We start from the raw sequence: 27208 nt of genomic DNA, 5'->3' as shown, positions 1-27208 counted from the left end.
CGAAGCTAACTTCACCATGTTCGGCCAAACTCGTTTTGGCCGAACCCGGTAAAAAAAATTCCGGTCCGCGACGTCGGGAGACATTCACTGTGCATGGTGTTGAAAGAGTTAAACTGTTTCAGCACCATGGACAGTGACTTGCGATCCCAAAATACATGAACCTGTAAAAAAAAAAACGAAGTTCTAACTTACCGATTACTCCTGTCTCCTTCCTGCAGTCCGACCTCCCGGGATGACACTTCAGTTCAAGTGACAGCTCCAGCCAATCACAGGCCAAGCACAGGCTGCAGCCAATCACAGGCTGCAGCGGTCACTTGGACTGCCGCGTCATCCAGGGAGGTGGGGCCCGATGTCAAGAGAGGCGCGTCACCAAGGACGCGTCACCAAGGCAACGGCCGGGAAGTTCTCGGTAAGTAGGAACTTTCTTTTTTTTTTTACAGGTTTTTCGCTGTTGTGTTCGGCATTCACTGTCGAGGGTGCTGAAAGATTTAACTCTTTCAGCACCTTGGACAGTGACGGGCGTCGACAAGCCTCATCTCTATGATGCCGGCTGCGCGAAAATCACGCAGCCGCGCATCAGACACGCATGACACACGCAGCTGTCAAATGGTTTTTGCGCTCGCAAAACGCAGCATTGTTTGCGCGCGCAAAAACGCAACGTTCGTGTGAATCTGCCCTAAAGCAGAGTTCCCATGGGTCGGATACACTCTGTAAAACCAAGCAGTATATCCGACCTAGAATCCGCAGCACACTGTCAGAAAAAAGTTTTTCGGGCGGAACTTTATGGCAACTTTTTTTGTGCCAAACTTTTCACGCAATGCTCATGGACCTACTCTTCTAAACCACGCCTCCTTGTCAAGCGAGTCGCATCTTTCAGACAGTTTGTAAACGTTGAGCGTTTTGAAAAGTAAATCTACCCCATTGTTTCAGTATAATAGAACACAAAAAGCATGGTACATCATGGCAAATCTAAAGATGCAATTAGCATTTGAACTAAAAACAGATGTATCGTCTGCAGAATTTACCATTACTATCTTCCAGGCTCCGGGGTGTAGGACTCTTTTCATTTACGGATCTCTGGGGGGAAAAAAAATAAATAAATGAAAAAAGTAAATAAAAATAGTATTAATATCAAAAGTTACAAATAAAAAAAAAAACAAAAAAAAAACACTGCCAAGACTAAGGTGGTGTCTTTCTTTGGCCAACATGCTTACCTTTTCACTCTCAGAGGAGCTGGAGCGTGCTGGACTTGGCGGAACATTTTCCTTTTGCTCTGACTTCATGTCATTCCAAATTACTTTCATGTCATTCTACATAAATATAAAGAAATTAACTGTAGAGTACAATGAAACACACACACACATACCGGAAGCAGCAATTGTATAGACTATTAATGACCAAGAGAATTAACCATACCATCACATTCAAAGTAAGGCTCTGTTCACATCTGCTTCGAATGCTCAGTTTGGGGCCTTGATCAAAGATCCCATCGTTTTTGCCGGACAAAATAGCACAGCAAAGAGACACCACGACAGAAAACTGACGGAACCCAACGAGTTAAAGTCAGCCACCGTTGATTTCAGTCAAGCGATAAATCTGACTGCTCCAGTTTCTCTTTTTTCTGCTCTTATGACGAAGCAGAACAACGAAAACCCTAAACCCAGATGTAAACCGAGCCTAATATGCTAAACCAAATAAATTAATGTCTGCAGAACTGGATATCTTAAAATAGTTATATGTGGGACCCGCACACAAACACTCCCTCCTGAATAGTCTTATGGAAGCTAGAGTCAAAACAATCAGTTATGCGCGAGATATTCGCCTTCAGCATTTTACATATAAAATACTGCACCAGACTAAAGTTATATGTAAATAAATGGAAGATTAAAAATCCAAATATTTGCGGTTTCACAAATATATTAAAACTTATTAAAAGCTGCCCTGGAGAATATCACTCCGTAGTCGTTACAAATAGGAGGCAGAATTTGCTGGTGATTTGTGGAGATACGGCCAGGAAAGCGGACATCAGACAGTGGAGTAGTAGAGCAGAATACAGATAGATAGCGGATGAGAGTCAGCGATTGTGTTTCATTGTGACATGAGGATAATTTGATCGAGAGCTAGATTTTTTTTTTTTGGAGAGAAATAGTATTTAGTCAGTGTGTTAGTTAGGCAGGCATAGGTAGCCATTGCTGGGAGTGAGTGCTGCTGCAGCTATACAATTCTTATATTAATTTATGAATCAATCTACATAACGCCACCAAATTGGGATTTTCTTTTTTGGACTGCTTTTTAATTTTGAAAAGCAGACAAGACAAAAAAAAAAAAACTTAAAGCACAATGTGTTTTTAAACAGGCTCTTTTGATGTTCAGGAGCTTGAAAGGGATTGGATACAGTCCTAAAAGACCTCAGTGTCAGTCATGACTTTTCAGGGGAACTTTTAATTTGGTCCGACTAAATTCATTGCAAATCGAAATCAGACAGCCAGTTTGATATAAAAAAATCGGACGCAAAACGAATTTTGGGAAATTTGCTCATCAATAGTTTTGCATCATTCGGCTTTCCATATGGCGAATACTATGTGGAAAATGGGAACGACCATATTTGTGATCTATACAGCTATTCAAAAGAGCATGCTGAATCTAGATGGCAGAGGATATGGCGGAGGAGTAAACTGCGAGAAGCTGGCAGATTTGTTCCAGCAGAAGTGGTCAGACTGGTTTCTCTGCTTGACAAGTCATTACTTCGTAACAGTACAATAGTGAGAGATCCTGAGGCAAAGAAAATACAGAGGAAATTGCTGGGCTGCACGTCCTGTTGAGTCACTCAATGATCTGATGAGGCCTATACTCAGCCCTGCTCTAGGAATCACAGGACGCATGCCCTGGCGGTAGAGCTTTCCTGTTTAAATGGCATTACAACAAATAAAAAAAAGCAAACAAAGGGAAAATCAGAGTAAAGCCTCACACCACATATATACATATATATACACATATATACACAGTCAACTGGGTAATAAAAATAGTTTGAGAGTTTGGTGTGAAGTGCATGGATACAGATCACCAGAAGTGCAGGCCGAGTAGTTTTCTGCTAAGAATAAAGAGTTTACTGGGAAAACGTCCCTTTCAGATTTCTGGGAATGTAAGAATAAAGCACAACGTCTGGTAAATCATCCGTAAATCCCCCCAGCACAATTCCAGGCTTGACTACAGCAGTGATGCAATAATGCATGGCTCATAAGGAGATTTACTAGCACTGACTCAAGGTCAGTTACAGAACCTTGGAGTCTTCAGGAGATGTGGAACTACAAGGCCACAAAATACAATGACCTATTTTGGCAGGACATGTGGTGCTTGGAGTGGACGTCTACTGGAGAAAAGTTTTTTTGTCAAAAACGGTAGATTTCATATAAATTGAGAAAGTAATCATGAAATATTACCCAACCCAACAGATAAGAAAAAAAACTAAACTGTTCAGTATAGTGACAAGTATAGTGACAAGTATCTTTTTAATGGTGTGTGTATACTAGGACATTAGATGTGGAAATGGTGTGGTTAAAAAAAAATATGTTATCTCCTCAGACACAACCACTTTATCACGGGAGCCGTCCAGCTCATGAGAACAGGCGGCAGAATCAGCTGATCGGTAGCCAGCCCTGTATGATCACATTACATTCTACAGTGCTGGCTCCTGTATTGGACACGGGAGCCTAGAAAACAGAACAGGACACCGTCTCCTACTGCACAGCAGCTCGCACTGTGCCACGAAGTCTAACCTTGCATATAGAGAAGATATACCAGGGGGGGACTCAGTGAGGCACATTACCAAAGTTCCTTAAACCATTGAAACCAGATTTGCAAGAGAACTTTTAATATATGTGCCTCGAATCCAAGAGAATTTGACAACTTACTAGAACGGAATCTTTCTAAAACTGAGCTCCTTGTGTTCCCACCATCTACTAACCTCCCTAAACCTGATGTCTCCATCTCTGTGTGTGGCGCTACCATAACTCCTTAGCAGCACGCCCGCTGTCTCTGGGTTATTTTTGACTCCGATCTTTAATTACTCCTCACATTCAATCACTTTCACACTCCTGGTCATTTTCACCTCAAAAACATCTCCAGAATCCGCCCTTTTCTTACGGAGGGAACCGCCAAAACTCTCATTGTTGCTCTGATTCACTCTAGTCTTGACTACTGTAACTCATTACTAGTCGGTCTTCCCCTCACTAAACTCTCCCCTCTCCAATCTATCCTTAATTCAGCAGCCAGGCTCATCTTTATGACCAACTGCTACACCAACGCCCCTACCCTGTGCCAGTCACTGAAGGGGATGGGCAACCAGTGCAGAGTAAAATTCAAACTTATTACTCTCACCCACAAAGCTCTCCACAGCGCTGCACCTCCTTACATCTCCTCCCTCATCTCTGTCTACCACCCTACTCGAGCTCTACGTTCTGCCAACAACCTTAGATTAAAATCCGCCATAATCCGAACCTCCCACTCCCATCTCCAAGATATTTCTCGTGCTGCACCCATCCTCTGGAATGTGCTACCCCAGACAATCCGATTAATTCCCAATATCCACAGTTTTAAACGTGCCCTGAAAACACATCTATTTAGACAGGCCTATAACATTCCCTAATCGGACTCCTTTCCATTGCCCCCCTTTTAGATTAGTCACCAGAATAAGATTCCCTCACACTCCTTCTCTTCATGTCAGTCATACATGGATACTGGTTGGTGACTGTTCATGCAGCTTTATGTTACCACCCATGTGTAAAAAAATAAATGGCTGGACTATTGTACAGAACAAACACTAAGGCTGGGTTCACACGAGCACATTACGTCCGTAATTGACGGAACGTATTTCGGCCGCTAATCCCGGACCGAACACAGTGCAGGGAGCCGGGCTCCTAGCATCATAGTTATGTACGATGCTAGGAGTCCCTGCCTCGCTGCAGGACAACTGTCCCGTTTCTGTAATCATGTTTTTAGTACGGGACAGTAGTTCCACAGAGAGGCAGGGACTCCTAGCATCGTACAGAACTATGATGCTAGGAGCCCGGCTCCCTGCAGTGTGTTTGGTCCCCGATTAGAGGCCGAAATACGTCCGTCAATTACAGACGTAATGTGCTCGTGTGAATCCAGCCTTACACTTTGTGTCTCCGTTATTTCCTCATAGATTGTAAGCACTTGCGAGCAGGGTCCTCACTCCTCTGGTTTGAATTGTAAATTATCTTTGTCACTATGTAATGTCTGATATTGTTTGTTTCATGTTCCCTCTAAATTGTAAAGTGCTGCGTAATATGTTGGCGCTATATAAAGATTATTATAGAACATTTTCACGAAAAACCCTTTTGTTTTTTACACCTATTCGGGCTAAATTGCAAACAAAAAAAACATGCCTCTCAAACTAACATTACTATAGATGCGATATTATGTATTGCAGAAAATTACTAGAAACCAGCATTAACTTGTAATGTGCAGTATAAACAAATACCCAAGATACTATGGGTGAACGGCTTCCCCCATTCCACAAATGGCTTCAGCTCGTCTTTCCATTATCAGGTAGTTTTAAGTTTCTATCAGTAACAGAACGGTCAGTTTTCTTGTAGTATGAAACTTGCAAAGTCTCTAGTTTTATAAAGGAGCAGTACCACAAGCGAGGTGAGAGGATACAAGATAACCATACATTACCATCTCAAAGTTATTCCAATAGACCCTTACAGACTTCAGGAATAAATGTTTCATCGCGATTAGAAAGGTATGTCTACTTTTGCACCCAAAGTTTTTAAAGCTCCAATTCACCTAAAAATAAATACTTTGCAATTTGGCCTAAATTTAACATAAATAGATAAAACGTGGCTAGACATCTCATGATCAGAACTATGTTCACAGACTGTAACCAGACACTGTTTGAAGACTCATATCGCCATCATGTGCTACTCTATTACACAGGCCAATTATCGGGCAAACGAGTGTTTACAGGGCAACAATTAGCCGATGAACGAGCAAACGACTCGGAATTAGGTAAACAGGGAGACGTGCGGCTAGGATAGAAATAAATGGGGACGAGCAATTGTAGTGACGAGCGCTCGTCCCCATACTGCTCCTTGTGAACCAAACAAGCCGTCTCGTTGTGAGGATATGTAAGAGGACCCTTACATCTGCTCCATTTTCTTGCCTACTTACAGACAGTAAAAGAGGGGATAGGGTGGGAAAGCAGGAGGAGACTACACAGTCCATTCATCCAACGTTACGAATATAGAAAGGAGATGTTGGAATAACAAGTTCCATCTAAAATAATTTCCATTCATGTACCTAAATATTTTAGATTTTTTTTTGTCAATACTTTTTAGCACATCAAACGTATAGGAGCATCAAGATTTACCGTGGGCGAGGCAGGCTTGGCCGGTTTGCTCAGCGCAGCTTGGTATTTAGCCATTCTGTCCTTTAGAGAGGTGGTTTCCACATGAGATATTTCAAAACTTTTCTGAGATGTTAGTTTACTGGGACTGCCATCAGGAGAACCAACGGAAGGATGACCTGTAGAAAAAAAATAAAAGAAAGAATGTACAAACTGAACTAAACCGTGCCGGTGAAGAGTAATGACCGATACCAGACACACAGATATACACTGCTGAACAGTGCTGGGTATGAACACTAATGCAACAGGAGCCATAGGTACTACTCAGATATTACCAGAGAGTAAATAAGAAGGGGAAAACAACAATATAAGGCTTCGTTCACATCTGCGTCAGGGCTCCGTTGGTTAGTTGACTAGGCTATTTGTTCTGTCAAAACGACGGAATACTTACACAAAAACACAAATCCTTGGTACCGAAGTCAATGGTGATTAAAACGGAAAAACGTATAGTTTGTGTTTGTGTCAGTCAGGGCTCCGTTCTGACGGAAAACGCAGATGGAATGTCAGAATGGAAACCTGCCGCAGATGTGAATGAAGCCTTATCCATGCAGGGAATTTCTAACTCATAAAACAGTGCTCCAAACTAAAGACTTCTAAAGGCCTGTGATGAAGACGACCCCCATGAACATCACTGTAGTAACCCTTGTACAATGCTAGTTGATGTAAATGCAAGTAGCTACTATATAGCAAGACGTTTATTAGCTCCTACAAGCCTAGAATTGATCTGGGCACTAAGAGAACATTCTTTTCATAGATTGGAACACCGTTTACTTATGCCATCACAAGCCGAGGCGTGCAACAAATGAATGCATGTGCCAGAAACGATAATCTTCAGCTGCATTGATCTACAACAGAATGTATATGTGAGGCCAAGGCACCAGAATGCTTATCAAAAATCAGTTAAACACAAATGTAAGTGGATCCAGGACATAAATTGGAGTAGATCTGTTCTTTGGCAATTACAGCAGCTTAGCAAGTGAATGGGACTAAGCTGCAGTACTAGACACAGCAACCCATACAAATTAGTCATTGTACCTGTGTAAACAGGCGGGGATCCCAGAGGTTAGAGCCCCACCGATTAAACATTCTTGGCCTCTAGGATAGGCTATCAATATTTGAAGGGGTTGTCCTGGATTAGAAAAACAGATCTGATTTTTTTTTTTCCAGAAACAGCACCACCTCTGCCCATGGGCTATGCCTGGTATTGCAGCTCATCCCCACTGAAGTGAAAGAGGCTGAACTGCAATTTAGGACACAGCCCATGGACAGATGGAGCAAAGTTTCTAAAGGGGTGGGGGCGGAAAACCCCTTTTCGTCAATGCTCACTGGGGAGTTTGTCGTGCACATTGAAATGAAACGCAAAACATTGGCTTGTATAATTCTGTGTCACGATTACCTGCAAGATATTGTCCTAATAATTTGTACTCGATAGTCTTCATTATTTTGCCATGTCAATCACACAGAATAAGGACTCGAGCAGACAGATGTATTCGGAATCTAAGCCACAAAGATTACCAATACGGCGCCCATTGAATTCTACAGGGCCATACTCTACCTTTACACACGTTATATTATAGAACTATGCTTTCCTATAAGCATGGTTTCAAAAAGCATTACACAGTATCTTACTAAGGTAACCGTACATCGGCACACAGCGTGCCTACAGGTCTGCGCTGCCGCGGCGTGTGCATGCGGCCTAATTTCTGCACTATAAAAATGATTTATTTTTTTTTAAATAAAACCTTACCTTTCTCAGAGAAGAAAGCATCCGAGTCTTCATTTGTGATGTGGTTTTCAGTATTCAACCTCCCAAGATTTATTTTCCCTGGTTCACGTTGAGGATGCTTTAGTTACAAAAAAATAGAGATTTTAGTCAAACATGAGGTTAGAAACAGATGTCTTGTTGGTAACCAGCAACGCTATATCAGGATACATCATACATTTCCAAGAACACACATATTATACACAATATAACCTGCTCTCTAAGCTCCCTAAAAATAAATATATTTGTACTTCGTTTTACAACCTATGAAGACTGCAAACACGAATACCAGGAATCATTCAATTAGATTACTTTTCGATTTTTGTGGGAATTGAATGGAACCAGTGCACTCTGCTACTCTCATTGAGTTGCACCACAGGGGAGCCACTTCCATCCATTGTCCTCTCAAAGAACTTTGTGGGGGATTTGTCCGCTGCATACATCTTCATTTAATAACGGAACAATTTGCTTTTATTGTATACCTTAACGTGCACACTTTGTAAAAGGTTGTGGCAGGTCTACAATATATTCGATCATTGATTTCTTTAGATACGCGGATCAGCTATACATTATAAGATTTCGCAGAACAGTAGAGTGTGGTCAGAGCAACTCGAGGCATTCTGCCCAGGAAATATCACTTTATGTAAATACCTTAAAGAGGCTCTGTCACCAGATTTTGCAACCCCTATCTGCTATTGCAGCAGATAGGCGCTGCAATGTAGATTACAGTAACGTTTTTATTTTTAAAAAACAAGCATTTTTGGCCAAGTTATGACCATTTTTGTATTTATGCAAATGAGGCTTGCAAAAGTCCAAGTGGGCGTGTTTACAGTAAAAGTCCAACTGGGCGTGTATTATGTGCGTACATCGGGGCGTTTTTACTTTTTACTAGCTGGGCGTTCTGATGAGAAGTATCATCCACTTCTCTTCAGAACGCCCAGCTTCTGGCAGTGCAGACACACAGCGTGTTCGAGAGATCACGCTGTGACGTCACTCACTTCCTGCCCCAGGTCCTGCATCGTGTCGGCCACATCGGCACCAGAGGCTACAGTTGATTCTGCAGCATCAGCGTTTGCAGGTAAGTAGCTACATCGACTTACCTGCAAACGCCGATGCTGCTGCAGAATCATCTGTATCCTCTGGTGCCGATGTGTCCTCGCTCGTCCGACACGATGCAGGACCTGGGGCAGGAAGTGAGTGACGTCACAGCGTGATCTCTCGAGAACACGCTGTGTGTCTGCACTGCCAGAAGCTGGGTGTTATGTAGAGAAGTGGATGATGCTTCTCGTCAGAACGCCCAGCTAGTAAAAGAAGTAAAAACGCCCCGATGTAACACTAATACACGCCCAGTTGGACTTTAGCAAGCCTCATTTACATAAATACAAAAATGGTCATAACTTGGCCAAAAATGCTCGTTTTTTAAAAATAAAAACGTTCCTGTAATCTACATTGCAGCACCTATCTGCTGCAATAGCAGATAGGGGTTGCAAAATCTGGTGACAGAGCCTCTTTAAGGCCCAGCGAACGGTAATATATGTTATGTATTAACGTGACCAGTGTAAGCCATATAGCGCATAGGTCCCTAAGAGCAGATGGCAGGGTCTACCGCTAAGAAGCGCACACACACATGTTTACATTGTGCATATCTACCGAAGCCTACATCAATCCTTATCTGTACAGTAATACAAATAGCCATGGTCACAGATGTACTCACAAGGGTCAAAATCATTACATACCATCCTCTAAGTTACCGCATACAGATACAGCACAGATTGACTGGATGGGTCACTTTTTTGTAATGTAAAACAGAACATTTTTAGGCTTCGTTCACATCTGCGCTAGGGCTCCATTCGACGGAGCTTTGTCGGAACAGAGCCCTGACAGACACAAACGGAAACCATAGGTTTCCGTTTCCATCACCATTGATTTCAATGGTGACAAATCTGGTCCCAATGGTTTCCGTTTGTCTCTGTTGTGCAATGGCTCCATCCTTCTGATGGAATCTATAGCGTAGACGACTACGCTATTGATTCAGTCAAAACAACGGAACTCTTGCACAACGGAGACAAGCAGAAACCATTGGCACCGGATCAGTCACCATTGAAATCAGGGTCTCGGGCGCAGATGTGAATGAAGTCTTATACAGATTACCTTTATATCACTTCAGCTACAAAGTACTTTCCATATTTCAAGCCCCAGTATCCTATTACTTTTCACGCAACTAGCAGAATTGTAGCCTGTGGTCGCAGCAAGGGAGACTGGTTTGTATTTGGATCTCAGATACCCATAAGAAGTTCCAATGAAGGGCTATGAAAAACATGTATAGATCAGCCCCCTAGAAGTCATGCTAGTTATGTTAATGGGATAAAATAGAGTTCCAACACCTAATAAAATAGATTGCAAATGCCTTATAATAACATAGCATGAAATATAAAATCAAACTTTGTAGCTAGAGGTACACTATAAACCTACATAAACAGCTGAGTAGTATTGTAGACACATTAAATTTACTCATCTTTTATGAATCCTGAGTGAAGGCCCTTTTAAACCGGCCGACAGTCAGCCGATGCAGCGAGTGCCGATCAACGAGACATCATTGATCGGCGCTCGCTTGCTCCTGTCACAAGGAACTATGGATGGGGACAAGTGGTCGTTACTCTGTTCGCTCGTCCCCATCCATCATATCAGCAGTGAGTCTCCCTGCTTCCACAGGCAGATGTGCTGCCGGCAACTATAATTTAACTTTTTTTAAACTATACGACCAGCAGATCGAGCATTTGATAGTTTGACGATTGCTGCCCTTTTTACACAGGGCAGTTATCGGCAACAAGCGTTCTATGAACGCTCATCTGCCCGATAATCGACCTGTGTAAAACCCCCTTTTACAAACCGTATAATGGTCCAGAGCTGTACGCTCAATTCTGCATGCTTCAGAGCTGAAATCTTCTAGCATGCCTTGTTAGCTGAATGCCCTCCCAGAATTTACACCAGACACTGGGCTATAAAACAGGCTGTGACTCGGGAGGAGCGCAAAATAAATAGTGAACTGTATTTATATAGGGATTCCTACATTCCACTGAATGCAAGTGCATTCCGGACTAAACCTGGATCTAGTATAAATGTGGATTATGAATACCATGACATTCCTGTAGCAATTTGAGAATTTGCAAAAATGTATGGTTGTTTCAGCAGACAGAATTCGATCTATATAATATTTCTATAGTATATATATATATGATTCCCATCTAGATTTAAAAAAAAACCAAAAAACTAGTAATTCTAGTAGTAGAACAGTTGTCAGCAGGATATGAAGGCCGACTTCACCCCAAAGCCATCCAAAATTATATATATTTTGGGGAGTGGGTGGGTTTAGGCTTTGGCTTCAGGACATCTGATATTTCTTTAGTCCGGTGCTACAGTATCTAGCAGTTTCACAGTGGTCAGAAATCCAACAAAGCTTTCCCAACAATACAAGGGGAGCCCAACATATCCGATGCTAAAATGTATTATTAAAATTCTAAAAATTTTTATTGACCAGTCAGCTTGTGTCTAGCCTTGTAGGACAAGAGACAGTCTCCGCTTAGCCATACTGAAGTATAATATTACAGGGATTTTCCCATAGTTACAAGGGAGTCCGTCACCCCCCCAGCCTCTTACATCACTGGTCTGGTATTGTAATAAAAGGTATGTGGGCAATGCTTTTCACATGTCTTGGTTCTTACAAAATAGCAAAAAATCAACTTTAACGCCTTTACGAATATGGCATGTGGAGACATTAAAGTGGATTTTTACCATTTTGCAAGAACGAAGACTTGTAATAAAAGGTGTGGGCAATGCTTTTCACAATACCAGACCGGAGGTGTAAAGGCCCTTTTAAAAGGCTGACAATAGGGCGAACGAGTGCTCATATAAACGCGTGTTCGAGATCATTGGCTTGTGTAAACAGGGCTGATGAACTAGCAAACACTCGTTCGTTGGCTGATCTGATCTTTAATGCAGCCATGATAATGAAAGCTTATAGGCAGCACATCTCCCTGTGTGACCTTCAGTTCCCACCACACTTGGCCATACATATGCTGAAAGGAAAAGCTTTTGGCATATGTCTGCCCCATAGAAGCCAAGGTATACTGTCAACTTTATGTCCAAACAAGTTGTGACCCCAGGTGGGACTGCAGACTAACCAAAACTATTAGGGATTTAACTCCTGAACCCCAACCAGTCAGCCATTCATGACGTCTGACATATGATTGGACTACGTGAAAACCTCTTGGAAATGCAAAACTAGACCAATTATAGTTTAACTTTTCTCTCCCAGTCAGCAGCCACTCATCTCAGACATGGCACCATTATACTGTTCTTTTCACACTTTACAATTGTATAATTGAGCTATGGAGAAACAATGACCCAGTGTTGCAGATCACAAAGTGTTAAGCATCTCCAGCGCTGCTCAGATGCCTGCTGTTAAACCCAGGGTGGGGGAGGGGGGATTTACAGTCTATGACCTCATATATAGCAGCTCTAGGCACTGTAACCAGAGCCCAAGATAGAGAATGGGGATAGGAAGAAAAGGCCACAAGGAGGGCATAGACGAGTGCTGGACAAAAGCCTGCACACATAACAAGTCAATGGATTACATTTCCTGCCAGGCAGAGGGAGACACACCCGGGCAATTATCTATGCAAGGAATCTTATCTGAAGGCAGGCATGCTGGGAATGGGCTATGCCCGGTTAACCTATGAACCACTCCACATCTGGTTAATCACTTACTTAACTGGCTCCTGTACCAATCTTTCATTTTCACCAATCTTCTTGTAAATGTTACCTAAGGTCTAGAGACAATACTACTGCTATTTTTGGTGGCTCGTATAGTGGCGACATATTCCACAGTCCTGTACAGAGATTGAGATGGGGACATGGGATGTAAGTGGCGACAGTTTGTCTTTGGTTTCCTCCCACACTCCTGAGAAGTCGGAGGACGCAAACCTGGGGAGAACATACGAAATGACTACTACGTCATCCCCACATGTGCACACACGTAGGACAATGTTTCTGCAGGCTGGAGATAGGAGATAAGGTGGGGGATCATGGAGGTGTTTTCTTCAGGATTTCCTGTCAGTAATCCTATTCTAGAACACTGCAGCCGGCCGGCCTCTCCCCAGGACGGATTTCTGAAAACACATTGTATTCAACTGCACATGGAGAAGGGTTTTAATTTTCCATGGCATGAACATTTCCACCAAAACAAGGCCACAAGTAAATATAATACCTCGAGTTGCCATTTTCAGTCTAGATAAAAACTATATACAACATCTCTCCCTGGGAAAGCTTGGTGTCGCCCTCTTTATCTACCACAGGAGCTGTCAAACCAAATTCCCTACATTCTTCAATAACAAAATTATCCAATGATCAATGTGGGAGTAAGGCCTGCATTATATGCACAGAATTACTGCTCAGGAGTCTAGGAAAGCTGGATGACCACTCCTGTGAGATCTGTACTTGCAGATCATTTTTATCCCAGCTTTCCCAGAAACATTTTTTAACATTACAGAATATAATAGAGGTATATGTCCTTTATGATAGAAGTAGGACTCAACGTATAGACTAAAAACCTAGTCAAATGCATTATACGACCATATTATAGCCATCTTACACCGCTATCATTCATTTACTGACTGCCAACTGCTAATAGGTCCGTGTAAAACTGGCATTCTGGGTGTTTGGGCTTCTGGCCTTTCCCCAGGTTACAGTCCAAATTAAATAGTGTGCGATTTCCCATCTAATGTACTGATCTGTGTTCTAGCAAGCAGACTGTGGCCGCTACTCCTGGACGATATCCACTTTGAAGGAGGAAACAAAACTATGCAAACAAAAAAGTTTATATGTATATCTATATTAAATCACATACACAAAAATACACTCTCCCATCCAATGTGCTTTAAAAACACAGGAAAGGAAAGTTCACAATCAAGCGGCTTCCTGATCGCCGGTGGCTCACGCAGATGATTCATTGCAAAAGTGCTGACATGTCTGTTTTTCCATCAGGTGGAAGTTACCGCAGACATGGATGTTACACAGTAAGAGTAATCGCCTTGGAGTAGTTACAGAAACCAAAGAAAGAGATGGGGGAAGGGCAGGGGATTAATAACTTGCAATCGTTTCTGTTCTAATGCAACAAATACTGCAGGAATTCTGCTGGCGGTTATAGTCCAACAGAAAAAAAACAAAAACAAACGCAGAACAGTAAAATGGCTATTGACATGGTGATGTGTTGATATGAAGATTGAGATTTAGTAGTAAAACCTCCATGTTTTCCTTGGACAGCTGTATGAGCTCACAGAAAAGTTTGGCAACTACAAACAAGTGTTGAATGTTCAGATCTGCTGCTGAACATGACACTGGAGTGTCCGCTGTCCCATCTGCTACAACAGCAACTGCTTAGCAATAATGCACATATGGGGAATTACATTAAAAGCACTGAGGGATTTCCTCTAACATTACGCTCAAGTCTTACCTTATGGTTAGCAGCTTCACCTTTCTCAAACATCATCTTCAGGCTGTTTAAAGGGACATTAAACTTCTCAATCTTCGGAGAAGGCTCAGGGGTGTCCAACTTTGCAGTCTCCAAATCATGTTCCATGTTTTCAACCTCAGTGAAGGAAGAGTGAACTTCTGAGGCACTGGGATAGCGGAAGCGGCTTTGTTCCTTCACTGGAGAGCGGATCGTGGTGGTTTCGACCTCAGAATAGACCGGAGGGACTGTTTCAGTCTTAGGACTGCTCCCCCTCTGCCTTATGGCAAAGCTGCTAGTATGCTTAATTTCTGTCCGAGCAACAGGACCAGGTTTCTCCCACTTCTTCCTCAACACGCTCAGGGACCCTCGATTAAAAGAGGACGGAAGAGTTTCTGTGTTCTAGAGAGAACATAAAGTGGATGAGTAAGGAAGTGGTTCTCGAAGTCAGGAAAAGAAAAAAAAAAGCCAGACGGCAGATCCACATCCAGACAGCTGCTAAGAAAAATTTGGTCTATGCCACATGTAAAAAAGAAAAAAAAAAAGCCCAGGGGGATAAGAGGCGGAGGAAAGTTTGGGCAGGAAGTTTAAGGGGAAAATGAGGAGGATGTCCTTATATGGGCAAACAGATGGGAAGAACAAGACGAAAATAATGATGAGAAAGTAACTCCTGTAACAAGGAAGAAGCCATGAGATGAGACAGAAAAGTCAAAGAAGTTACATTTGTCCTCTTGTCCAGTTTGGTTTATGCTGACAACAGAAAGATTTACTACAGAATAAAAAAAAACAATGCAAAACATTTCAAATAAAAATATAGGTTACCAAATCAACGTCAAAACTAAAACCAGGAAGAAATATGGATTTGTGCCAGTGGAAATCAAGACATGCAGAAGAAAATTTGGGGTGCATGATCAAAGCAGTAAATGGGAAGATACTGAGAATGGCAGTGAGATGCTGTAATGTGGGCGAGAGATTACTGCCCGGAGTAGTGCACTAGAAACCAATGTGCAAGTCAAGAAGTGCACAGAAGAATAAACATACTTAGATGGGGGGCAGACTGATGCCCAAGAAAAGCACTACACAAGTCGGTATACCTGTTTTCGCTGCATCACTGCGGCCTTTGCCTGGAAGAGCTACCAGTCGAGTGTAGCTGCAGCGACAGCCTGCCAGGCTTTATAGAATTAGAGGCGATTAGCAGCTATATCGGGATTGTAACCCTAAGTCTCTCACCTCATTACATGCCAAAGAAGCAGCACCATCTTTGTTGCTTCCTCAGTGAAAGACCCTAATGGCAAGACCACCAGGCTGCTCTGGAAACAAAAGTATAGCTGCAGTATTGGCCCAGCAATATCTGGGCTACCTATTCACAGAAGATACCCCTACCACAAATCAGGACAAGTAAAGCTGGCCAGACACTAGCTATTTCAGATGCCGAAAAAGGCCAACAGGCCATTTTCTGCCTACTGTGACACAAAAAAAAAAAAAAAAAAAGTGACAAAACGTAAACCGAACGCAGGTATCTGTAGAAAAGACGATTTGTTCCGTTTGATTTTTTTTTGGGTTGATATAAGATAAAGTAATTGGCATACTTGGAAAGTCGTCCGGCAAATGACAGATGTGCACCACTGCCATGCGCAAATGAATTGCGGCATAATTTATACAATAGAAGCCCAGATCACAGAGCCGATTGCTGGCAATGGAGTGGCTGTCTAATATCTATTGTGCATAGGTAGTTTTAGACATGATGCCCCTGGGCAAGATGTGTATTAGTGCCGACGCCCCCAGCTGTGATGTGCAATGAATGCACACAGCATAGGATTTGCTCTCTAATAAAAAATAAAAGAAAAACGGCAGAATGAGTTTGTTTGCATAGTAAGGCAGCCATGTCTAGCGTCATTTTTGCATGAATATATCCCATTATCCACATCTACCTTGGCCCAGGTGATACTGCAATAATCTGCCTCTACCTAGACGATAGCGCCAAAGATCTGGCTCAATAGAAACTGGTCTAGTGCTTCACAGATGACAGCTTTGATTTAATCAAGAATATAAAAAAAACAAAAAACTTATTTACAGGATTAAAAGGTCAGCATTCCTATAAAGGGAAAATCTTATTATTCTCCCAGGTCGTACGTTATCAGATAAGAAAATGTCACTTCTAAAGCAATCAGTCTCCACGGGATTACAGCTCACCACCGTCCTCTTACCCCCCACTGACCACCGCCGGAATGTCTGTCACCTCTCTGTACAAGACGCCTAAGTGATAATGTCATGCGATTAATCATAGAGCAGCCCTGTGGAGAAGACGTACACTACAATGGCCTCATCTAGCTTTCAGCGGCTCTAGGGCAATGCTGACTTTCTGATGAGATCTCCATTTCTCAGAAGAGATAAAACATAAAGCTCCTGGAGCGGACATGTCCTTAGCTGGGGGTTTCCACCTTCATGATTAAAGACTGGACTGGGAAACTACCAAGAATTCAACACTTATGTTCCCTGTTATTTGCAGCCATTCTGATGTTACCACTGACAACTTTATGGGCAGAGGTCACGATTAAGACCCTAACCAGCATGATATCACAACATACAGTTTAAAATAATTACAATTAAATATCTATCCATCCATCCATATAACAAAACAAAGTACCGGCACCAGGACGTCAGAGCAGATGAAATAGGGTGGATTTATTCACCTCAAATGATCAACGTTTCAGTTCAAAACAGAATCTCTCTCTCAAGCTACTAAAAACTGCACCCGGTGTCAAGTATAAATAGGTAGTACACACAATAATTATTCAAAGCCTAATATACATTATGTAAAAAAACAAAAACTGTTGTATAAACAAATTCCATCACATATCAAACGACCAGTATTTAGAATGTACTGTTTACATAGCGCGTACATATATCCATCACATAATAAACGTGAACAAAAGGAACATTTTGTGCATTACCCGTCCCACATGCATCCTGCATCAGTTCCGTAGTCCGCAAATGCGCACAGCGGCCGGATCGCAAGTTCTACGTTTGCGCAATAGCGATTTCCCTGATGTTTGCGTTCCATTTGACCGGATTTCCAGTTTGAACGCCATCTTGGATCATGCGCAGTAAAGACGCGAACGCTGAACCCAGGATGCATGTGGGACGGGTAATGTACAAAATGTTCCTGTTTATAAGAATCATATTTATGTACGGAATTTGATTGGCCTCTGCCCTGCTCCAATTTAGCCATAATTGCTCATTAACCCACTATCACTTCTAGGCCGGATTCACAAGAGCGTGTGCCCCGTATGATGCGCGGCTGTGTGATTTTCGCGCAGCCGCCATCATTATGACACTCCGTTTGGATGTTTGTAGACAGAAAAGCACGTGGTGCTTTTGTTTACATTTAGTTTGACAGCTGTTGCGCGAATCACGCTCGTCCCACGGAAGTGCTTCTGTGTGGCATGTGATTTTCACGCACCCATTGACATCAATGGGTGCGTGATGCGCGAACAACGCAGATATATAGGACATGTCGTGAGTTTTACGCAGCGGACTCACGTTGCGCAAAAATCACGGACTGTCTGCACTGCCCCATAGACCAATATAGGTCCGTACGACACGAGTGAAAATCACGCGCGTTGCACAGACTTCTATCACGTTCGTGTAAACAAGCCCTTAAGATATGTTCACGTTTATTATGTGATGGATATATGTACTCACTATGTAAACCGTACATTCTAAATACTGGTCGATTGATTTGTGATGGAATTTAGATTTATACAACAGTTTTTTTACAGAATGTATATTAGGCTTTGAATAATTATTGTGTGTACTGCCTATTTATACTTGACACTGTGTGCAGTTTTTAGTAGCTTGAGAGAGAGGTTCTGTGACGAACACAAACGTCGCTCACCTAAGGTGAATAAATCCACCCTATTTCATCTACTCTGAAGTCCTGGTGCCGTTATTCTGTTCTATGGTTTTTCTACATTCAATTTGGGGAACTGATTCATCCTCTAGTAACAAGAACATGGCCTAGTATATAGGTATGTTGGAGTGATGTGTTCATTTGATTTTGAGGTATGTATGTATGTATGTATGTATGTATGTATGTATGTACATTTTTTGTTGTTTTTAAAAAAGAAAGACATTGCTATTTCTCTAAGCATAATTTTAGTGTTATAAGACTTCTCCTTCAGCTACAGTTTTCATATGACCTGTTGAACTGTAGGGAAATTCAAGTTACCTGGTTGCCTTGTGCAGGAGGCTGTAGGGCAGCACACAAAGTCCCCAGAGGCTCTGTATTAAGGTCCTCTTACACCAGCCCATTGTGGCCGCTGCAACGAGCGCCGATCAACGAGACAGCTCGTTGATCGGCGCTCCTTTGCTCCTGTCACAAGGAGCTATGTATGGGGATGAGTGCTCATTACTCCGATCGCTCGTCACCATACATCATGTCAGCAGTGCGTCTCCCCGTTTACACAGGGAGATGTGCTGCCAATGATAAAAATTTACTTTTAAAACGATACGATAGAGTTTGGTCGTTCACCTGCTGATCACTGCCCTTTTACACAGGGCAATTATCGGCAACTAGCGTTCTACAAACGCTCATTTGCCTGATAATTTGTCAGTGTGAAAGGGCCTTTACAGTCGCAAGAACTCCGTGCGCTGCCATGAGGTGCTCCAAGCAGCACCGTATGTTGGAGATATTCCCCTCTAGGAGGACAATACCTCCATAGTACAGCAACCGACAGAACATGCCACAATTTTTAATCTGTATGGAATCAAACAAAATAAAAAAAGTATACGGGGGTACAGTAAGGCCTCAAGTCTTTGGAATACCATTTACGGCCCCATACAACTGACCCTTCAGTCTGTCAATGCTTGTAATGTGCTGATGGGTTAACAAGGCTCTATATTGTACAGGCAGCTAGTAAAAAACATTATACAGGTTATATGGCTTCCTATGAAATTGGCCCTATAGTGTAGTGCTGCCTTTGAGATAGGGAATTTAGATTGTGAGGGATTGCGATCACAATTTATGTACAGTGCTGCCGAATGTTGGTGCTATATAAGCAACATTAAAGAAATGGTGTTTCAGCAACTCCCCATTTCATCCTGCATAAATAAAAGGGGTTTCTGGCAGTACAGTCATTCCCTGATAAATGAGGAATGTGAATTTAGGAGTTTGCTCACACTTGGTGTTAATGTACTTGTGTGGCGCCAGGCCATACAACATGCACAACTGACTTTAATAGGGGCAAACCGCTTGTAAAACTTGGAGGAATGTTTGGCTTTCATTTGTTTTAACACTATTATCACACTTTTGTTGTTTGCGGACAGGACTTAAAAGGGGTTATCCAGTGCCAGAAAATGTTATGGCAATGTAGTAACATAAAATTAGGAGACTTACAAATATGCCTGTAGTTTGGTTGTGCGCCGATTTTCCAAGTGAAAATTCGGTCACATGGTCCCGGAAGTTCAGAACTTCTTTCTGCTTTGATGACGCGCCGACACAGTCCCAAGTGATCAAGAAACTTCTTCCTCCCTGTGTGTCGGCGCAACATCGAAGCACATGACAGCAAGGGGACTGGCACTGGGGCAAAAGTTGAAGTAGTAAGCCAGCCACCTTCTTCCACAGTACGGTCTCGTTTTCCCTGCGCATGTGCATTGTAAGAGCGCATCTCACACAGCGCTGGGAATGATGGCTGCTGTAGATAAGGAAATGTGCAGAGCGGAGGGTGGGCATGCATGATTGAGTGGAGGGGAAAGTAGGAACTTGATGGAACTTGTGTGGGGAGTAACGCAAAAAACTAATTTTGATTTTGTGCAGGCTGAAGTGAGATCAGCAATGTGTAATGCGAATTCCACAAATGTTATATTTTTTTTGTTTGTTATTTATGGTCCCCAGATAAGGATTCGTTCACAACTGCGTCAGGACTCCGTTCCGATTGAGCTTTCCATCGGAACGGAGTCCTGACTGACACAAACGGAAACCATGGGATCAGTTTCCATCACCATTGATTTCGATGGTGACAGATCCGGTGCCAATGGTTCCAGTTTGTCCACGTTGTGCAAGGGCTCCGTCGTTTTGACAGACGGTGTTTCAATCAGGGTCCCGCTCTGACGGGAAGCCACAACGGGACTCTGACACAGATGTGAACGAAGCCTCACCCCTTTAAAGAGGATCTGTCACTAGTTTTTTAATGCCCCATCTCCTAGCTAATCTTGTCACACTGATAACGCTGGAAAAATGGTGTCCCACCAAGATTAAAAGTTGGGCTTTTTTCTAAATATGCAAATGGGGCTATACTAGATAAGTGGGTGTCAACACCAGTGATTCTCCTGAGAAGGAGCTCACAGCTGCTGTAATATCAGCATGAATCTGCTTCACACGGTATGGAGGGTAGGGGGGGGGGGGGATCAAAACAGCCATATCTCAAGCTGTGGACCACCTACAACAGCAGTTCTGGTGTCATATGAAAGAGGAGATTCTAATCTTTCATGACAGTATCTCAGTTCTAGCTGCGACACAACTGGAGATGTCACCAGTTGAATACACAGTCGGGAACGGAAGCTATGTACTATATGATCATGCTGTATTGCTGGGCAGGGAAGGGGGAGAAGCTGTATGCGGATTGGACAGTGTCATACAGAAAACATTACACCGCTCAGAGTGAAAAGAAAGAGTCACCTCCTGTTTGGCTATTAGAGCCACATTAGCATATTTAGAAAAAGGCTTATAACTTTGCAAATAAAAGTTTGAGAAAAAAAATAAATTACACTAGTTATCAGAATCACAGCGCCTATTAGATTAGTTAGGAGATAGAGAATTATTAAACCGGTGACAGATCCTCTTAACAGTTGGTTCACCTTTCTCCTTCATTTTACAGTTTACAGCAACTTTGCAGACACCTAAACTAGTCCTAATCCTGATAGTCCTAATCCTCAATGGCAGCTCTATATAATACGGCTGCATTAAAAATTCTGCAAGTATTGTTTTTTTATTGGAAACAGTCAGCAGTCCATTGACAATCCCATCCTAAATAGCTTGACAAGCTCCTATTATACCATGCATTATATCCCTGCAAGGATCTAGTTACATGGTGCCTCCACAGTGAATGCCTTTATGAAAAGCCAGCGATAGGGTCTATGGAGATTGTGTGGGTAATCCACTTTTTTTCTGTCTAGTTTCAAATCACATTATTAATAAGCAAATCTTGATAGTCGGTGAAAATCACAAGCTGCTCATCCTTCACTGTAAATATATTTTAAACAAGTTCACTTGCTAAAAGCTGTTAAAATTTTAAATGGAAAAATAAAATAAAAAAAGGAGGGAAAATAGAATACGGAAACTAACATAAAACTTGTATTATCAAACCATGAAAATAAAATCAGAGGAAATGACATTAGATGGAAGCACAGAATATCCGCTCAGAAGTAAATGTATAATCATACTATGATGTATAAAGAGGAACAGATGGTGGATTATTTTTGCAAGAAAGAAAAAAAAAATGTGAAAAGTTGCAGATATTCAATATTAAAAGGATTACAAGATACATTTGGCAGTTTAATTCACATTATTGTCTAAAGCTTCCAACATTAAGGAAGTTACTTCTCAAACCAGATCAGTCTAAATTCATTAGGAGTCCTGCGCTATGGATGACGGGAGAATTTCATGTACTTCATATCAGCTCTGTACTTGGTTTATCGTCTTCTTTAACTAGTACTGTTTTATCATAAGAACCTCTCAACGCCCTCACCCAATGTAAGAAATGTAAACACTTATTGAAAAATACTTATTCCTCAACAGCTAAATTTCCACATTTGCTGAGGAGCAGAGACCAATGAGTAAAATATTTAAGAGGATTTGTCAGGTCGGCACAATTGCTTAATGCACGTTTCCCCCTTTGTGACTCGAGCTATTGCTTTTCCAGAAAATACAGCTCACCCCATATGTAAAGTATAACCTGCAGCAAAGCTCTGTCACCAGATTATAAGTGCCCTATCTCCTACATAATCTGATTGGCGCTGTAATGTAGATAAGTGGTTTTTATTTTGAAAAACGATCATTTTTGAGCAAGTTATGAGCTAGTTTAGTTTTATGCTAATGAGATTCTCAATGGACAACTGGGCGTGTTTTTACTTTTTAGCAACTGGGCGTTGTACAGGAGTGTATGAGGCTGACCAATCAGTGTCCTACACTTCTCATTGTTCCAGCCCAGCATGATCCACAGCACAGTGTGATTGTGCAGTGAAAGACGTAAACACGCCCAGTTGCTAAAAACACAATACACGCCCAGTTGTCCATTAGAAAGTCTCATTTGCATAAATATAAAATTGCTCATAACTTAGCCAAAAATGATCGTTTAAAAAAAAAAAACAAACAATAACGTTGCTGTTATCTACATTGCAGCGCCGATCACATGCAATAGGAGATAGGGATTTGATAATCTGGTGACAGAGCCTCTTTAAGGTAATAGAGGCCATCACCATTACTGGGAGCAGGAATTCACAAACGGTGGGTGAAGAGACTAGAGCTGTCAATCAGATTTGTTATTAGTGACGGGAGCTTCTGAGTCACAAGCTGTATAAGGGAATCCGTTCCGCCATGACAGATCCTGTACGCATGATCCAAATGTTACTTACAGTTCTCTTCTTATCCTGACTGGCTTCTTCAGCGGCTTTCTGATATCTGTAAAAGAAGAACAATTATATAGACATTGACTATACCTGAAAATAACCTCATTTAAAATAGAACATTTAATCTTTAAAGTGACTCTCCACATTTTTATCATGTTTTTTATATCTAAAATTCTTTGCTAATTTCTTAATACATTTTTATAGCGTATCAGGACAACGGAGCTCCAAGTCCCCTCAATAGACATACAATGAAGACCACCTTTTTGAGAAAACCAACCACCAACAACTAGACCAGATTATTCTGCGATTAATTTTCTGTGTATATTGGCCTTTGCTTTAAAGAGGACCACTCCCCTAGAAGACCACTTTCACTGCAATTTGGGTGGTCATACCAAAGAGGTTTCATATTGGATTTAAAGAAGTTAAGATGCTGTTCATCTGAGATGACACCTGAGGGAGCACGACAGTTTAAGGCCCTTTTACATGGGCCAATAAAAATCAGACAAATGTGTTCATATGAACACTTGTTGCCGATCATTGCGCTGTGTAAACAGGGAAACGGTCATCCGATAAACAGGGAAACGCTCGTTCATCGCCTGATCGCATCTTTTATACAGCGATACATTTTATGGTTGTTGGCAGCTGATCTTGTGTAAATAGGGAGATCTGCTGCCGACATGATGCAAACGCATGGGGATGAGAAATCGTAGTAACTTGTGAAAGGAGCAAACGAGCGCCAATCAAAGAGCAGTCTCATTGACAAGCGCTTGTTTTCACGGCCCATATTGGCCGGTGTAAAGGGATCTTTACTGCATGCTGTCTCACCCATTGAGTTCAATATATAGAAGTATGCAGTTTTCGGATCTCTATTGACCGCTGTATGCATGGTATCTTTCAAATCTATGTCTATACAGGAGATTTAGCGTTCTGTACCAGAAAAAGCTCTGACCTCTATAAAGACACTAAGAAATCAGAACAGACTTTTGAACTTTTTTGAATTAAAAAAGGGAAGGCATTCACGTTAAGGCTGGATTTACAGGATACAAGTATATTCTGATTAATCCTTACAGTTTATAGTGATAATCCCTTTGTAAACGATGCGAAGGGATCGTTCTCAAGTATAATCCATTGGATCCAGAGCTTGAGAAAAACGTTGTGCTCTCAGACATGTCATATAGCGGTGGTTCGGTCCAGTAAACAAGTGGCTTTCAGCTGTAGGAGTCTGATATTTGCGGGAGTCATTCAGACTACAATCTGTTATTCGCATAGACAAATTGACCCACGTAAACAAGTTTATGAAATATTTGTATTAATCTGTAATCCCACAACCACCACAGCAGATTTTTTAATTTTTTTAACAGGTTGTGTCCAGACAATGAGAATATCTGCCCAAAAAATTCCATTGTTATCTGTGGCACTTTGTACGACAGACTTTTTTCAGCAAACCAAGGCCAGGATTCATGAATTTTCTACATGTTTTCAGCCACCAGAAATCCCTGTGTGAACCCCGCCTTAAAGTTTGTGTAGGGAGGTAAGGTGCGTACTAGAAATACTTAGAGCAGATAAAGGAGTTGGCGTGTTCCTTGTACACTATTTCAGAGGATGCAGGTCACATTTTGTTAGAAACGTGACTCAACGGTACATAGATCCACATTCACCAGTCTTTGTCCTATAGAAACACTACAGACGGTCTAAGATTTATGTAATCATTTATTCATATGTCCTTTAGCCAAGACAGGGAGGATAAACAGGTCTGCCATATGTACAAGGAATATATACAGTATAAAATCTATTACTAGAATTCGGTGTTCTATTTTAAGTGCAAGAGTTAATAAAATAAGTCATTTTGGTGAAGTTGTTGTATATTCGACTATTTGATATACAGTTTGATGCATTTTTTTCCCTATCCCAAGCCGCAGTTGAAATTACCCGCCTTCTTTTAGAGGACCGTGACATCCCCTCTATCCTTTACTATGCAGGTAACACCAGCTAAGTCCCAGGGTTTCGGATTTCCCAAATATTGTCCAGAGATCGAAATGTGGTACAATAATAATCATCCTTTTTTGCTGATCAAAAGATAATTTAAGAGGCACAAAAGGATCACAAACTGTATCAACAACAAAAAGAAAACGGATTGGGCATGTTGGTCCACCAGTGATCAATATCCAATCCAAAAGAGTAAATATGGTGGGGGTAGCATGCAAATTCCCACTGTGCAACAAGGGCCCCCAAGAAGCAGACACTTCTCTTTCCACACTCCTGTCTCTTACATAGGTTGGAAAGAAAAAAAAAAAAAATGTTTAACCTTTCTCACTCAATTACAAGTCTTTCATTGCTAGATTAGATATAACCCTCAATGCCATTCCTCAGTAAATAATCTATCCCTTTTTTAAATGCCGACATAGTATCTGCCATTACTACCTCTTGGGGTAGGGCATCCTATAGTTTAACTTCTCTAAATAAAGGTCCTCTTACATGGCCTGTTGATCGGCATTTGTTTGCTCCTTTCACAAGGACCAAAGATTGGTTATGTAGGAGGACGAGCGATCCTTACCACGATCTATCGTCCTCATATTTCTATGATGTCGGCAGCACATCTCCCCGTTTACACAGGGAAATGTGCGGCTGACAACGATAGTATTTAGTGCAGCATAAACGATGCCAATCAGCAGATGAATGAGCGTTTGCTCGTTCATCGGCTGATAGTTGCAGTGTTTACACAGAGACGGGAACAAGAACTCACATGAACCCTACCTAGTTTGCCTTATAATTGTCCAGTGTAAAAAAGGGCCTTCACTGTAAAGAACCATTTACTATATTAATGTCCGAAATGTCTTTCTTTCACACGTAAAGGAGGTCCCTGTTCCTTCATAAAGACCTTGGAAAAACCGATCAGGTGCTAGTTCTTTGTATTGACCACACATTTACATGTTAATAAGATCACCTCTAAGGACGGGTTCCCACATAGCGTAAACACTGGAATTTCCGCAAATGAACTCTCTATGGAAATTCCGCAGCGTTTTGTTGTAAGGGCCTGTTCACATCACCGTTCGCTTTCCGTTCCGGGGTTCCGTCGGAGGTTTCCATCGGGTGAACACCGCAACAGAAAGTGAAACCACAGCTTCCGTTTCAGTCACCATTGATATCAATGGTGACGGAAACATCGCTAATTGTTTCCCTTCGTCACCATTCCAGCAGGTTTCCGGTTAACCGACGGAAGCGAAAGCGCAGTCGACTCCGCTATAGATTCCGTCGTTAAAATGTTTCCATTTGGCTTTCCGTTGAGGGGTTCACCCGACTAATACCTCCGACGGAACGCGAACACTGATGTGAACAGGCCCTTAGAGATCTTCCATCCCATTTAATAATCTAGTCACCTACCTTTGAACCCTCTCCAGTTCTACTATATCCATTTTACAGTTGACCCCTATATTCAAGATGTGGCCTTACAAGGCATTTATAGAGGGGTAATATTAAATTTGAATCACTTTTTTTTATCTCTTCTTATACACCCTAAAAACCCATTTGCTTTTGCAGCTGCTTTTTGACATTGAGTAATGATGGCTAGCTTACTTGTAACCAGAATACCCAGGTCCTTCTTTTGTTCCATTATCCCCAGTTTTATTCTATATAATGTATATGCATTAGTATTTTATCTGCCATATTTTTTGGCCATGCTGCCAGCTTATCTAGGTCTTTCTGTAATATTTTACCGTCAAGCAGAGTTTTAAGTATCCTATAAAATTTGGTATAGTCTGCCACAAGAAGGTTCAAAGATGGCTCCTGCACACTTACTTCCTTGCTGATCTGCATAGGAGAATGTCTTCCCGGAAGAAGCAATCTGAGGTAGACTATATTTCTGCCTGGACATAAACACGTT

At 41.8% G+C, this 27208-nt stretch overlaps 1 protein-coding gene across 2 annotated transcripts in view; it reads right to left on the bottom strand.

Moving 5' to 3' along the window:
- Positions 1 to 27208, bottom strand: part of LIMA1 (LIM domain and actin binding 1) — a 52777-nt gene that overhangs the window by 11730 nt on the left and 13839 nt on the right. The window contains exons 3-8 of one of the 2 annotated variants that reach the window (XM_075851798.1): positions 23335 to 23380; positions 14704 to 15102; positions 8178 to 8274; positions 6395 to 6549; positions 1215 to 1310; positions 1026 to 1077 (exon numbers count right to left, since the gene is read on the bottom strand). In XM_075851798.1, the coding sequence (XP_075707913.1) occupies positions 1026 to 1077; positions 1215 to 1310; positions 6395 to 6549; positions 8178 to 8274; positions 14704 to 15102; positions 23335 to 23380 (845 nt within the window). The remainder of the gene's footprint in view (positions 1 to 1025; positions 1078 to 1214; positions 1311 to 6394; positions 6550 to 8177; positions 8275 to 14703; positions 15103 to 23334; positions 23381 to 27208) is intronic. The other variant, XM_075851799.1, reaches the window with a different exon arrangement.

This window comes from Rhinoderma darwinii, chromosome 2 (genome assembly GCF_050947455.1).
Source record: "Rhinoderma darwinii isolate aRhiDar2 chromosome 2, aRhiDar2.hap1, whole genome shotgun sequence".
Taxonomy (NCBI): Eukaryota; Metazoa; Chordata; class Amphibia; order Anura; family Rhinodermatidae; genus Rhinoderma; species Rhinoderma darwinii.
This window is presented reverse-complemented; position numbering and strand designations above follow the sequence as displayed.